At 35.6% G+C, this 17,500-nt stretch overlaps 1 protein-coding gene across 2 annotated transcripts in view; it reads right to left on the reverse strand.

Moving 5' to 3' along the window:
- Nucleotides 1-12,200, reverse strand: part of TMEM196 (transmembrane protein 196) — a 62,935-nt gene extending 50,735 nt beyond the window's left edge. The window contains exon 1 of one of the 2 annotated variants that reach the window (XM_053712995.1): nucleotides 12,054-12,200. In XM_053712995.1, the coding sequence (XP_053568970.1) occupies nucleotides 12,054-12,200 (147 nt within the window). Of the gene's footprint in view, nucleotides 1-12,035 lie in introns of both variants that reach the window. The other variant, XM_053712994.1, reaches the window with a different exon arrangement.
- Nucleotides 12,201-17,500: the final 5,300 nt, after the last annotated feature.

Genomic DNA, 17,500 nt, shown 5'->3' on the forward strand with positions numbered 1-17,500 from the left:
CATACAGCAGCAATGAAACCAATATCACTTGCATGTAACTGTTAGCACACTCATAATGTGGCCCATAATTAGAAATGTTTAAATAAATCATTTCTACAATAGCTTTTCTGAAGCCTTTTAGCAGCTGTCATAACGACAAAAGGAAAATATTCTACAGTTCCAAGAGACCCCCAGATATTTATTTGAACTTAAACAATAATTTTACATTATAGAAATCATTCCCTGGTCCATCCAACCGTACTCTGCCAGTGGACATTGGAGAAAAGATATATGGAATGGTTTTGAGGCCCCTTCTACATTAAAATCAATTTGCCGAATGAATGAACAATACACAGTCTGAGTTTTTGGTCTCTATAAGCCAATGAAGTCTAATTCATAACAATGACTTGAGTACAAAGATACAGTTCTTATACTTTAAAGTTTAAAAGAAGCAAAAATGGAAAAGAAACCGTCGCTACTTAGCTTTTGAATAATAATAAGAATACATTTGTTCATTAGCTTAATTAAAATGTACCCTTTCCATCCTTAATCCTCAGTTAAACAGTCACAGTTTACCAGCCTGGGCATAATGTACATAATGTATGAACCTTAGAGTTAGCAGCTAAATTAACTCCAGAGTTGTGAGGGAGGTGTTACTTTATAGGACACTAAAGTATTTTTTTTTTTATTCAAAATGCATTTTTTTTAAATTAACAAATATTGGATATGACATTTATTATGAGAAAAAAATGTACATGTTTAAATAGTGCTTTTTCATATGTATGACAGATTTTAGATTTTAATACAACTTTAACAAATAATCTATGAAATTGTACAACTAGCATTTTGTGGGGCAACAGACCCATTTTTTTCTATTTTTATGTTCCATTGAATTTAAAGGTAAAGAAAGGCATTGAAATATGCATGGGTGCATTAAAATGTTAAACAGAAGAGATAAATAAATATAACTTTTTGCAATATACTTCCACTAGCAAGAATACTTCTAGTAAAATGAACTACTTTTTTTCATTAAGTGGCATACACACATATGCTTTGAGTGCCTTGTGCACAAGTATTCAAACAGCACACCTCAGAGGCTCCACAGTGTATGACACTAATAAGTCTTTACTGGCACAATACACACCACAGCCAGCCCTCTGAGCAGGCATAGGCCTTTAGTTATCAACTTGTCTACTTACCTGCCTTCGCCGGCCCCAATACGCCTGCCTAAGCTCACATCACATCGCCGCTGCGGACCTGAATACGCTTGCCAAAGTTATCAAAAAAGCTGTCAAAAAGCCGTGCACCAAGTACGGGGCGATGAGCAGCGGACTGTGATAGTTATCACTCATCCGATCTCGCTGCTCTTCGGCTTTTTCCCAGCTTTATTGATGAGCTGTCACTAAGCACCCACACTAAACTACACTGTTCTACCCCCTATACCGGCACCCCCGGAGCCTCCGCAATTAAATAAAGTTATTAACCCCTAAACCGCCGCTCCTAGACCCCGCCGTAGCTATAATAAATGTATTAACCCCTAAACCGCCACTCCCGGACCCCGCCGCCACCTACATAATACCTATTAACCCCTATCCTACCCCCCTATACCGCCGCTACCTATAATAAATTTATTAACCCCTATCCTGCGGATCCCGGACCCCGCCGCAACTGAATAAATTGCTTAACCTCTAAACCGCCGCTCACGGACCCCGCCGCCACCTATATTAAACTTATTAACCCCTAATCTGCCCCCCCTACACCGTCGCCACCTCTAATAAATTTATCAACCCCTATCCTGCCCCCCCCCTATACCGCCGCAACCTATAATAAAATTATTAACCCCTAAACCTAAGTCTAACACTAACCCTAACACCCCCTATCTTAAATATTAATTAAATAAATCTAAATAAATTTAACTCTTATTAAATTAATTATTCCTATTTAAAACTAAATACTTACCTATAAAATAAACCCTAATATAGCTACAATATTACTAATAATTATATTGTAGCTATTTTAGGATTTATTTTTATTTTACAGGCAAATTTAAATTTATTTTAACTAGGTACAATAGCTATTAAATAGTTATTAACTATTTAAAAGCTACCTAGATAAAATAAAGTCAAATTTACCTGTAAAATAAAAACTAACTTAAGTTACAATTACACCTAACACTACACTATCATTAAATAAATTATTCCTATTTAAAACTAAATACTTACCTGTAAAATAAACCCTAAGATAGCTACAATGTTATTAATAATTACATTGTAGCTATCTTAGGATTTATATTTATTTTACAGGTAACTTTGTATTTATTTTAACTAGGTACAATAGGTATTAAATAGTTATTAACTATTTAAAACGAACTAGCTAAAAGAAATTCAAAATTACCTGTAAAATAAATCCTAACCTAAGTTACAATTAAACCTAACACTACACTATCATTAACTTAATTAAATTAATTAACTACAAATACCTACAATGAAATACAATTAAATAAATAACTAAAGTACAAAAAAATAAAAAAATATTACAAGATTTTTAATCTAATTACACCTAATCTAAGCCCCCTAATAAAATAACAAAGCCCCCCAAAATAAAAAAATGCCCTACCCTATTCTAAATTACAAAAGTTAACAGCTCTATTACCTTACCAGCCCTTAAAAGGGCCTTTTGCGGGGCATGCCCCAAAGTAATCAGCTCTTTTGCATGTAAAAAAAAATACAACCCCCCCCAACATTAAAACCCACCACCCACAGACCCCTACTCTAACCCAAACCCCCCTTAAATAAACCTAACACTAACCTCCTGAAGATCTCCCTACCTTGAGTTGTCTTCAGCCAGCCGACCACCGATGGAACAGAAGAGGACATCCGCAGCGGCCGAAGTCATCATCCAAGGGGCGCTGAAGAGGTCTTCCATCTGATAGAAGTCTTCATCCATGCCGCGTCTTCAATCTTCATCCATCCATCCGGAGCGGAGCCTTCTTCAAATGAGCCGACGCGGAGCCATCCTCTTCCAACGACGCCTACCCGACGATTGGATATTCCTTTAAGTGACGTCATCCAAGGTGGCATCCCTTGAATTCCGATTGGCTGATAGGATTCTATAAGCCAATTGGAATTAAGGTAGGAAAAATCTGATTGGATGATGCAATCAGCCAATTAGATTCAAGTTCAATCTGATTGGCTGATCCAATCAGCCAATCAGATTGAGCTCGCATTCTATTAGCTGTTCCGATCAGCCAATAGAATGCGAGCTAAATCTGATTGGCTGATTGCATCAGCCAATCAGATTTTTCCTACCTTTATTCTGATTGGCTGATAGAATCCTATCAGCCAATCGGAATTTGAGGGACGCCATCTTGGATGACGTCACTTAAAGGAATATTCATTCATCGGGTAGGCATCGTTGGAAGAGGATGGCTCCGCGTCCGCTTGTTTGAAGAAGGCTCCACTCCGGATGGATGAAGATTGAAGACGCCGCATGGATGAAGACTTCTATCGGATGGAAGACCTCTTCAGTGCCCCTTGGATAATGACTTCGGCCGCTGTGGATGTCCTCTTCTGTTCCATCGGTGGTCGGCTGGCTAAAGACGACTCAAGATAGGGAGATCTTCAGGGGGTTAGTGTTAGGTTTTTTTAAGGGGGGTTTGGGCGGGTTAGAGTAGGGGTATGTGGGTGGTGGGTTTTAATGTTGGGGGGTTGTATTTTTTCTTACATGCAAAAGAGCTGATTACTTTGGGGCATGCCCCGCAAAAGGCCCTTTTAAGGGCTGGTAAGGTAATAGAGCTGTTAACTTTTGTAATTTAGAATAGGGTAGGGCATTTTTTTTATTTTGGGGGCTTTGTTATTTTATTAGGGGGCTTAGATTAGGTGTAATTAGATTAAAACTCTTGTAATATTTTTTTATTTTTTGTAACTTAGTTTTTTTTATTTTTTGTACTTTAGTTAGTTTATTTTATTGTATTTAATTGTAGGTATTTGTAGTTAATTAATTTAATTAAGTTAATGATAGTGTAGTGTTAGGTTTAATTGTAATTTAGGTTAGGATTTATTTTACAGGTAAATTTGTATTTCTTTTAGCTAGGTAGTTATTAAATAGTTAATAACTATTTAATAACTATTCTACCTAGTTAAAATAAATAGAAAGTTACCTGTAAAATAAATATAAATCCTAAAATAGCTACAATGTAATTATTAATTACATTGTAGCTATCTTAGGGTTTATTTTACAGGTAAGTATTTAGTTTTAAAAAGGAATAATTTATTTAATGATAGTGTAGTGTTAGGTGTAATTGTAACTTAGGTTAGTTTTTATTTTACAGGTAAATTTGACTTTATTTTATCTAGGTAGCTATTAAATAGTTAATAACTAGTATTTAGTTTTAAATAGGATTAATTTAGTTAATAAGAATAATATTTATTTAGATGTATTTAATTAATATTTAAGTTAGGTTGGGGGTTAGGGTTAGACTTAGGTTTAGGGGTTAATAATTTTATTATAGTGGCGGCGGTGTAGGGGGGGGACAGGATAGGGGTTAATAAATTTATTATAAGTGGCGGCGGTGTGGGGGGGGCAGGATAGGGGTTAATAGGTATTATGTAGGTGGCGGCGGGGTCCTGGAGCGGCGGTTTAGGGGTTAACATATTTATTATAGTTGTGGTGGGCTCCGAGAGCGGCGGTTTAGGGGGTATTAAGTTTATTAGAGTGGCGGGTGGGCTCCGGGAGAGGCGGTTTAGGGGGTAATACATTTATTTAGTTATGGCGGTGTATGGTGAGGCAGATTAGGGGTGTTTAGACTCGGGGTACATGTTAGGGTGTTAGGTATACACACTTCCCATAGGAATCAATGGGATGTCGGGCAGCAGCGAACATGAGCTTTCGCTATGGTCAGTCTCCCATTGATTCCTATGGGATCCGCCACCTCCAGGGCAGCGGATTGAAAACCAGGTACGCTGGCCCGGAATAGTGGCGAGCGTACTTGCTAGGTTTTTGATAACTAGCAAAAGTAGTCAGATTGTGCCGAACTTGCGTTCAGAACATCTGGAGTGACGTAAGAATTGATCTGTGTCGGACTGAGTCCGGCGGATCGTAGCTTACGTCACTATATTCTACTTTTGCCGGGCTGTAGTGCTTGATAACTGCAGCAAATCAGCCTCACCACAGATATGCTGCAGAATTCCAGCGTATTTGATGTTGACGGCTTGATAACTAGAGGCCATAGTGTTTGAATCCTAATGCTCTAGGTACATGTAGCATATAGGCGTATGCTGCTGAAACAGTAATACATTTTACTAGAAGCATTTTTGTGAATGAAATTCATTCATGAACAGTTCAATGATTACTTTTCTATCCTTTTAAACTTTAAGTAATTCATTTTTGAACTTATTTGTTTTTCTTATTAACGTGAGAAAAGTTGATCAAGATTACTGCAGCTTTATGATTTGGTTAACTAGAGATACACTGTGTAGAAACTAGAAAGTATTGACTTTTTAAATCTAGATAGTTCATTACCATGGATGAAACATTGCATCTAAATTTCAAAACAATATGATATTTAAAGCTGCTCTGGATGGAATTATACTAAAATATGGATACAATTGGTATAGCTGTATATATATGCATTATACATTTAATAAGTCTTTTTTTAAAAAAAAAATATGTGCTGATTTTCATCCTCCTAATCAAGCCCCAAAGTTTTAGATGCATACTGATATCTACAGAATCAAGCTTGCTCCTGTTTAACTAAAGGGTCTTTTCATACGCGGGGGGGGGGGGGGGGGGGGAGTGTCTGCTCTTCCTGCTTTCTAAGCCCCTTTTACTGGGTGCCCCAGCCTAACCTCGTCAACAGTGTTAAACTGGGAACTTTTGAGGAAGTTTTTAACAGGTTTTATACTGAGTTTTTAAATCAGTAAATTGCATATTCTTCCTTATAGTAGTGTCTTTTACATGCAGTTATATGAAAATTGGTGTATACTGTCCCATTAAAGGGACAGTATACTGTAAAATTGTTTTTCCCTTAATGTATTTCCAATTACTTGTTACACAGCTGCAGGGTATAAAATGTACGAGAAATTGCATTTTCAGGTTTATTTGTGTATATTAATTAGCTAGGTTTTGTGCTTTTAAACCACAACCTATTACAATGTATTGAGCTTGCAGTTAATATCAGATCTCATTAGGTTTTCACTTTGTGTACACTCACGCTTAATTATCTAATATCTGTCTGTAATCCAAAGCTCAATATTTAGAGAGAACCAAGGAAAATGAACATCTTATAACTTCACTCTTCTACACCCTACTGGAAGTGTAATTTATTTGCTGGCTGTGCTTACTTAGGCTTATCAATAGCCCAGAAACTCTCAGTAATGGTTGGGATACCACAAGCTAAATCAGCTATTTCAAATTCCGAAATAAAGTAAAAGGAGCTATTTGTAAACAATGTAATACTCTCCAGCAGGTAAAATTGATCATTGGGAACAATTTAAAGGGGAAAAGCATTTTGAGGAAACTGTCCCTTTAAGTGTAGCTATATTGTTTTCCCAGTTCATCGTATCACTTTATGACTGAAACATTGTAATTACACAAACCCAACCCAAACTAAAACGTGACTCAAATGCCAAATTATTGTATCAATCTATTATAAAATAATTTGATACATAATATAGTAATGTAGCACATGACTAATATATGCCAGACTGAAAGTTGATTCTGGATCCTTGACATATTACCAACAGTTTATATAATATATGCTCCTTTTTAGGGTACCTGCATTTAATATTTTACATTTAATTTACATGGGTATTTGTAAACTGATATTTTTTGATTCTTATATATTTTTTTCCTTCTGTATCTATACTTGATTGCATGCACACCCTTATATGTATGTACCTGCTATCTAAATAGTACTGATATTTTCTCCCTGAATATATATGTATGTTTGTGCAGACTGAAATTGTGTGTATATATCTCCTGTTTTTTTAATCATTATGGGCTAGATTACAAGTGGCATGCTAATGTTAGCTTGCACATGATATAAGAATATGGAAGTAAATGCATTCTTTTGAGCTCAATAGAATTTTATGAGCGTCAGATTAGTGTGACTAAAGACCTATTGTAAAAGGTTAGGAATAAAATAAAAGTTGCACCAAACAAGACATAAATACATTAAAATAAAGTGTTACACTCAGTTATCTGATAAAAATTAGTCATATAGATATTCATAAAAATGTTTTATAAGGGTTCAAAGGTATCTGGACATGTATTTGACTGCAAAGGGCTATAATATATATATATATATATATATATATATATATATATACAATATGTGTATAAATAATAGTTCTATAATAATATTTAATAATGTGTTTTACTGTGTATTTACTGTAAATATTTCACATTCCATTGTTTTTCACATATAAAAATTGTATTTACATTTTAAATATATATATATATATATTGTATATATATATATATATAAAAAACTATATATCCTAAAGTTGTCGCGTTAGTTAAATATTTTTATTGAAAAATAATTATTAATAATTATTTTAGATACTGTTAAACCTATATATTCTATGGATCATTTAGATTGTTTTTAGTACATCTATAATTATTATTAATAATTGTTATTAATATTTTAATATTTAATATTTTCTTGTATTTAATATTTTATATTTCAATAACGCACCTTAATATAACTGAGTTTTCATGTGCGCCAACCCGACACTGTGTGTTACGCATATTTTACATTCCTATGTTCTTCACAAAGGAAAAAATATGTTTTATTATTAAATATATATATATATATATATATATGTATATATACACATATGTGATAATGTTAATTTTAAATATATATATATATATATATATATATATATTTATATATATATATATATATATATAGGAATAGATATACAGGTAGAGGTATAAATATATATATATATAAATATGTATTTAAAATAAAAATAACATTGGACTGTGACCCTGTTGGTTTAGCACAATACTTTTACTTTCAACTTGTAATATGTGAACTAACCCACGTGCGCAAAAAGATCGGTTTACGCTCAAGCACGGGTGCTAAATAGCAGGGCATTTTTAATCTAGCCCTATGTTTTTTGGAATATAATCTACAAATTCCATCATAATGATCAGTATTGCTTTAGACCTGAAGAAGAGCAGAAGCTCTAAAAATCTTGTCTTCCTTTAAAATCTGTTTAATAAAAAGGTACCAAAAAGGTCCCTCCTTTGATTACAAGTGGTGCACAATAGATACAAGCAATATAATGACCTGCTAACTAGCACGCATATTGCAAGTTTAAAGTGAATGGTTGTGCTCGAGCGCAAACAAAATTTTGCTCAACACCTGATTAAAATAAATAAAGAAAGAAATGTATTTTAAAGGTTAAAAGGGATATGGTTAATGACAAGGTATTTGCCTGGGAAGGGCTATTATGTATTTATGTCTGTATGTTTATATATATATACATTTGAGCCCTTTCCATTTAAATATCTTGACGAAAGAAATATAATTTTAAAAGCATTTTCTTTTGTGCTTTATTGTGCTTTATTGTGTTCTGAATGGAAATACTTTACATTGCAAAGTTTTTCACTTAGAAGAAAATGTTCATTTATTTTTAAATATCTCTCTCTCGCACACCGAACGTTCACTGTAATCTAGCCCATATTAAGTGAGCATTAACCATTTTGTATTACATGCCTCTAAAAGATGCTATTTTTAAAATGTATTAGAGTTTTGTATTCTTACAAATGGATGTTCCTACAATTAATAAAGCAATGCTTTGGTTTTATGCTTGCTGAGCAGTGACTCTGTCCATCAACAGAAACGTAGGAGTTATTATTTGTAAGCGAATAAAAAACATTAAAGTATCAGTTATGTCAAGCATGCACAGTTTTAACCTAACATTTTTTTTCGATTAAACATATTTTGAATGTGCTTACTGGTTGCTTTGTCATAGGCACAATAAAAAATATTTCACTTGAAGGGACAGTTTACTCCAGAATTGTTGTTGTTTAAAAAGATAGATAATCCCTTGATTACCCTTTCCTCAGTTTTGCATAACCAACACAGTTATATTAATACACTTTTTACATCTGTGATTACCTTGTATCTAAGCCTCTGCAGACTATCCCCTTATATCAATTCTTTTGACAGACTTGCATTTTAGCCAATAAGTGCCCTCTCATAAATAAATCCACGGGCGTCCTGCTAATTGCAACTGTGTACAACACTTCTGAAATTCCTGGCAGTAATGGGGTTAATTAGGTAGTTTGTAAGGTTATATAGTGTAGAGATTACCCTCCCATCTGATACCTCCCACCTCCTGATCCCTGGCTGATTTCTCCTAAACAACTCTCTTCTCTCCCTCATCCTCTACTGGTCACCACCATCTTAAGTACTGGTAGACAATCTGCTAATGTAAAGTTTTAGGGCATTTTTTTTTATTATTAATTATTTTTTCTAAATTTCTGCAGTGTAGGATTCCCCCTTAATCTCCCACCTCTCGGATCCCTCCCAAACAACTCTCAAACCCTCCCCCTCTAACTAGTGTCCACCATCTTAGGTACTGGCAGCTGTCTGCCAGTACCCAGTTTATATAAATGTATACTTTTTTTCCCTATTTTTATATACATATAAAGAAAGAATTCTGTAGTTTATCGGCCCCCTTCCAAGCACACATTCTGTAGGGCCCCCGTCTCCCCTCTCAAAACTCATTTTCTCTAGGTAGTGGATAGCTCCCTTCTCCCCCTACCTCCCTCCCTCTCGCTGTGGAAATCCTTTTCTTCAGTGTAGTGGTCCCAACCTCTCCCACCACCCTCCAGTGATGGGCCTTCCTCCTTACCCTCCCACACCACCACGGCACCATCGTAACCTGATACAGAGAGGGACACAGAGCAATGTTCTGCACTACTATTTCTGCACTGCTTCTCTTGTGGGGTATGCAGAAATAGCTTGATCTCACCACTGTCAGTGAGATTGCCACAGAAAGGGCTGCTAGATAACAAGTGGCATGCTAACTCCAAGAAAGCAGCACCATACAGGGTATGGAGCTGGTCCTTAAGGGCTAAACAACCAGTGCAGTACAGGGTACAGCACTGGTCGTTAAGGGGTTAAACAACTTTCCAATTTACTACTATATCTATTTTGCTTCATTCTTTATGTAACCTTTGTTGAAGAAATCACAATGCACATGGGTGAGCCAATAACATGAGGCATCTATGTACAGCCACCAATCAGCAGCTCCTGGGCTGCTCCTATTTAGGTATGCTTTTCAACAAAGCATATCAAGTATATGAAGCAAATTATATAATAGAAGTAAATTGGAAAGATGTTTAAAATTGCATGCTCTATCTGACTAAAAAATTTGGGCTGAGAGAGAACTAACAAATATCTCAGATTGGTTAAATTGGTTATATCCCTACGCAATTGCTTTCCTTACAAAATAAAGTTATATTTCTAAACAATATTGCACACATGAGAAGTTGTTTCCTTTGATGACACTCAATCAATTATCATCCCAGAATATATAAAAGACCATTTGGTAGACTAAAACACAGACATTAGGTTAGGCAGCATGGTGAGTTATGACAAAATATATTTCTCTATTTAGCTTCCACTTCTGCTTAACATGATGTTTTTGTCACACTAGTTAAAGGGACACTGAACCCAAATTTGTTATTTTGTGATTCAGATAGAGCATGCAATTTTAAGCAACTTTCTAATTTACTCCTATTATCAATTTTTCTTCTCTTGCTATCTTTATTTGAAAAAGAAGGCATCTAAGTTTTTTGGTTCATAACCCTGGATAGCACTTTTTATTGGTGGATGAATTTATCCACCAATCAGCAAGAACAACTCAGGTTGTTCACCAAAAATGGGCCGGCGTCTAAAATTATATTCTTGCATTTAAAAAAAAAAAAAAAAATACCAAGAGAATGAAGCTTAAAATGTCATGCTCTATCTGAATCACAAAAGAAAGAATTTGGGTTGTGTCCCTTTAACTGCTGTAGAAAACAAATGTTTAAAATTAATAGAAACATCTAAGTAAAAAACAAAAATATGTATATATTTAAAAAAATGGTTTATAACATAATGGCAGCTGGTATAATATTATATCAATGTTTATGATCAGTTTAACCAGAAACAGCACTTAACCATTTGCTTAGAAATTGTACAATAGTATATGAATGTCCAAGCCTACTGCACCTTTCTGATGTGAATGAAAAATATCACAGCTGTCTGTTCTAAAATTAATAGCAAAAGAGATTTGGTATATCTACAAACACAAAGAGACAAACATTGTATTTCATATAAAATGATATCCAGCAAGCGAGGAAGCCCTGAAGAAATCTTACAGCAGTATCCATAGGGCAAGGTATTACTGTACCCTATGATATAAATTAGATTTAAGAGTATAGCTACTGTCCTTGAATTCTGCTGATATAGATATGTATAAATAGATAGATAGATAGAAAAATATATAGATAGATAGACAGATGATAGATATTTACATTATCAATCTATTGATCATCAATCTATCTATCCATACACACCACTTCCATGGTTCATTGAAAATTTAAATCATTAAACCTTCATTAATATGCAAGATAAAAAATTTGATAAATTGTCTATATATATATATATATATCATGTCACACTTCAGTTGAAAGGTATGACTTAGTATTTTATTTAGCGTGATTTTAAGCAGTGATAATTAAGTCATTGAATGTTTCCTTCATATGTTTATTTCAGTACACACATCACTTGTATGATATGTGGGAATGTTTTCATGGTGTGTTATAAGTATATTAAAAAATACCCAGTCTTCTTTTAAACTCTGACAATGTCTTGAAAGGACACAGATTTACAGGACAGGATCACTCACACTCCATTTTAAATAATTTTAACTGTATATGACAAATCGCTAAACAAATGCAATAATGATATAATACATTGTATGGCTTAGATAAGACTTACATACTGATTAATTATAGTAAATTAGAAAATATTGAAATTACTAACGTACACACGCACCGCTCCATACCGGAGAAAAGTCTCCCAGCTGGGGCTTCTGCACTGTCCTGACCCTCAAGAAGCTGACAACTCCTACAGCCACACTGGACAAACCCAGCCCTATCTCCAGCACAGACAGCACCATGAGGCTTCCAATGATCTGACGACTGGTGCACATGCTGACCCGGGCATCATTCCTTCCAGATCAGCAAAGCAGGGGGTAAACAAACAACCACCTTTGCTATTCCTTCCGTTTTGGCATTCTGATGTATCCAAACTTTTTCTTCAACATATTTAAAAGTAATTTAAAAATGGTCATTTAAGACATATCCACGGTTGTTCAAATGTTAAAACTCCTGAGTACAACAAACTTTAAAATACATAGCAGAAGTATATATATACATTAATATAGCCAGATGATTTGCATCATAAAATAAGAAAGCTCTGTCCAAGGTGCTGATGCAGTTTACAGTGCAGCTTTCTTCTTTTCAATCCAGTTATTTCATTTCTTTCTTCAGATGCCCAAGTAGATTAATAAAATAATGCTTAAACCCAGGTAACACAGATTAGATTCCTTTGTACTAAGGAAGCTTCTGTCCTTTTTTATCGTTACTGTAAGAAGAGGTTTGTGTGTAGAAGCACCATGTTACATTTGGAAACTCGACCTTTCCACCTTGTCTTTCTGTCTCTGTATTTTCCTACTACTCTCTACTGTCTTACATAGGAATGATCTCATTACTGTTTCACTCTGTGGTATCAGATTGCGTATCCCCAGCAGAATCTGTATCACTCTCTCCTCAGTGTGCTTTTATCTTGAAATCCCTCCCCCTACACCTCTAACAGCCTATGTTTTATTTGTTCACTTAAGGTGGATAAGCACAATTGCTGTTTAAACTAGAAGCTGTTAAAAAAGGAACATAATTAGGACTAGGTACCATATGATTACTGTTTTTTAGGTAGAAAGAACACCGCATTGTGTACTCCTTATTTAGCTCAATTTAAGATTTTAATAAAATGAATACTAATAGATCCATAAGGTAAAATAAAAAAAAAATGATTGGGTAAAAGAAGTACATTTGTGTTTATAGACACATGCACTGTAAAAGGGAAATACAAGTGTGATAGTGAAATGCTGTAATGTAGTAGAGCATTTAAATGTTACATCCAAATGAGGGATAACACACAACGCACACAGGGATTACACACAAAGCACACAGGGTGGGATAACACACAACACACACAGGGATTACACACAAAGCACACAGGGATTACACACAAAGCACACAGGGATTACACACAAAGCACACAGGGTGGGATAACACACAACACACACAGGGATGACACAAAAAGCACACAGGGATTAGACACAAAGCACACAGGGTGGGATAACACACAACACACACAGGGATTACACACAAAGCACACAGAGATTACACACAAAGCACACAGGGTGGGATAACACCCAACACACACAGGGATTGCACACAAAGCACACAGGGATTACACACAAAGCACACAGGGTGGGATAACACACAACACACACAGGAATTTACACACAAAGCACACAGGGATAACACACAAAGCACACAGGGATTACACACAAAGCACACATCAAAACACACCCGGATTACACACAAAGGACACAGGGATAACACACAAAGCACACATGGATTACACACAAAACACACAGGAATAACACACAAAGCACACAGGGATTAAACACAAAGCACACAGCAAAACACACAGGGATTACACACAAAGCACACAGGGATAACACACAAAGCACACAGGGATTACACACAAAACACACAGGGATTTACACACAAACACACAGGGATTACACACAAAACACACAGGGATTACACACAAAGCACACAGGGATTACACACAAAGAACACATGGATAACACACAAAACACACAGGGATTGCACACAAAGAACACAGGGATTACACACAAAGCACACAGGGATTACACACAAAGCACACAGGGATAACACACAAAACACACAGGGATTACACACAAAGAACACAGGGATTACACACAAAGCACCCAGGGATTATACACCAAGCACACAGCAAAACACACAGGGATTACACACAAAGCACACAGGGATTACACACCAAGCACACAGCAAACCACACAGGGATTACACACAAAGCACACAGGGATTACACACCAAGCACACAGCAAAACACACAGTGATTACACACAAAGCACACAGGGATTACACACAAAGCACACAGGGATAACACACAAAACACACAGGGATAACACAAACCACATAGGGATTACACACAAAACACACAGGGATTACACACAAAGCACACAGGGATAACACACAAAGCACACAGGGATTACACACAAAGCACACAGGGATAACACACAAAGCACACAGGGATAACACACAAACCACATAGGGATTACACACAAAGCACACAGGGATTACACACAAAACACACAGGGATTATACACAAAAAACACAGGGATTACACACAAAGCACGTCTAAGAAATGTGTTGGAATCTAATTTTTAAAAAAAATCTAATTTTAATATTGGTTTTAGAAGCTTTAGTTTCCAGGCTATGTTATATATTTTAAAAAACTCATGTCAGCTATCACTCTAATGCTGAGCTGAAGGTCAAATACTGGAGTTCTTCATTTACTTTGGCACTTTGGTTTGGTATTAGAATATAAATTTAAAACACTGCACACATACATACATATGCACACATATAGAAATAAATATGCACACACACACACACACATATACTGTATATATACAATGTGTATTGAAAATAATCACCTCCCTTGAAAATGTTGTTGCTTTGCAGCCTGAAATAAAGACAGACACAGTTTTTGTTTATCCAGTTGTTTTTAGTGCAATTTATAACATCCAAGTTAAAGATATACCACCAACATGTCAGACAAAAATAAAAACAATTCAAAAACATAATCACTAAATTGGATAAAAGGATCACCCCCTTGTGTCAGTATTTTGTTGAACCACCTTTTGCATTAATTACAGCCTTTAGTCTGTTGGGATATGTCTCTACTTACTTTGCACATCTAGACTGTGCAATATTTGCCACTCTTCTTTGCAGAACTTGCTCCTGTTCCGATACATTTGATGGTGACTGTTTGTGGACTGCAATCTTCAAGTCATGCCACAGAATTTCAATGGGGTTTAAGTCTGGGCTCTGACTAGGCCATGCAAGGACATTCACATTTTTCTCCTTCAACCACTGTGTGGTAATTTTTGCTGTGTGCTTTGAGTCATTGTCATGTTGGACGGTAAACCTTCTTCCCATTGACAACTTCCAGGCCAAGGGCAGCAGATTTTCCTCAAGAATTTAATGGTATTTTGCCCCATCCATTATTCTTTTATTCCTGACAAGTGCTCCAGTGCCTGCTGCAGAGAAACCCCCCATAACAGGATATTACCACTCCATACTTTAGGTATGATGTTATTTGGATGGTGAGCTGTATTGGATTTCCTCCAGACATTTTGTTTGGTGTTGAGGAAATAATTAAATTTTTGTCTCATCTGTCCATAACACCTTTTTCCATGTGGCCTCAGAATCTCCTAGGTGTTATGGCAAAGCTCAGTCGTGACTGCATGTGGCCTGTCTTGTGGAGTGGCTTTTTTCTTGAAACCCTCCCATACAAGCTACATTTGTGGAGAATTTGTGATATTTTTGTCACATGCACACAATGACCACTCTTTGTCATAAATTCCTGTAACTGCTTCAGAGTTGTTGTGGGCCTCTTGGTAGCCTCTGACCAGTTTCCTCCTGGCTCTTTCATCCAGTTTGGAGTAACGTCCTGATCCAGAGAGAGTCTGTGTTGTACCAAATTCCTTTCACTTCTTAAAAATAGACTTCACTGTGCTTTTAGGCATTGATAAAGCCTTTGATATTTTCTTGTATCCATCTTCTGACTTGTGCTTATCCACAACTTTATTCCGGAGATCTTTTTACAGTGCCTTGCCACCCATAGTTGATTGTTTGCTTCAGTTTCACTACCAAGGACTGAGATGCTCCAGGAAGACTCTTTTCATGCTAAGCTAATCAATATGCCCACAGCTGATCACAGTTGAAAGTCAAATGGGTGTGCCGTTAAGAAGGTGATTAGCTACACCTGATTGAGTTTACAAGTAATTTGAGGAGGGGGTGATCCTTTTTCCAACTCAGTAATTCTGTTTTTGAATTGTCTTTATTTTATTATTTATTTATATTATTATTTATTATGACCCACCCCTAATCTGCTGCCCCCAACTTCACTGCCACCTACATAATGTTATTAACCCCTAATCATTTTTATTAGATGGTGTTATTATGAGTCTGTTTACTTTCTAATGTATTTTTTATGTGTTTTGTGACACTTTTTACTTTCGCGAAACAGTTAACCAGAGCTCTGAAGTCGCATTAATCATTCAAGTGTAAATCGCAATTAAATTCAAGCAATCGCATTTACTTTCAACTCTTAATACCAGTGGTAAACCCGATGAGTGCAAACCCTCACAATAAACCCCTTATCGCTCGGACGCAAATGTTTGCACTCTACTCGTAATCTAGCCCCCACAGTGTTTTAAATTGAATTTGATGTACCTGTCGTGTAGCAAACATATCTTCTTAATCATATATATATATATTTAGATAGATAGATAGATAGATAGATAGATAGATAGATAGACAGATATAGATATATTTATATATAGATATATACACACAAATTATAGCTCTTTCCAGTCAAACGCCAAATACGTTTTAACCCTTATAAAAAAGTATTAATATTTATGTGAATAATTATAATCAGAAACTGTGTATTTGAGTGTGACAATTTATTTTTATGTATTTTTTATGTGTTTTGGTGCACATTTTTTTTAACCTTTACACTTTACGCGAGGTATTCAGTCACACTAACTCAATACATTTTTTTTGCTTGAGCACAACACTTGTAATCTAGCCCTTAATTTGTGTCATGCAAGCCACTGCTGACTCTCTGGGAAGTCTTGGTACCTGTGCATGGACCCTCCCAGCATAAGTGCGTATGCCACTGAAAAACAGTAATGACTTTTACTAGAATCATTTATGCTAATGGAAGTATATTGCAAAATGCTTCTATGTAAAATTGAAATGCACCCATGCACATTTTAAATTTGACCTTTCTATACTTTTAAATAAAAAACAATGGGTTATATTGCAAGTGGAGCACACAAATATTAGCACTGCTGAGCACTTAAACAGCTCAAGTTGAATTAATATTGCTCTTATTCTTGCCTTTATATTACAAGTTGAAAGTAAAAAGATATCACTTGGGTGATATCTGGAGGTCACATAGAGTCACCACGCTAAATCCCTCTTCTCATAGACCTCTATGGAGTGCGTTACAAAACCATGTTCTGACTTTAGCTTGAGCGATACCCCAAAGGTGAGCAAAAACAAAGTGCACTAAAGTTGAAGTTGAGTTAAGAATGAG

Source organism: Bombina bombina, chromosome 5 (assembly GCF_027579735.1).
Source record: "Bombina bombina isolate aBomBom1 chromosome 5, aBomBom1.pri, whole genome shotgun sequence".
NCBI classification, from domain to species: Eukaryota; Metazoa; Chordata; class Amphibia; order Anura; family Bombinatoridae; genus Bombina; species Bombina bombina.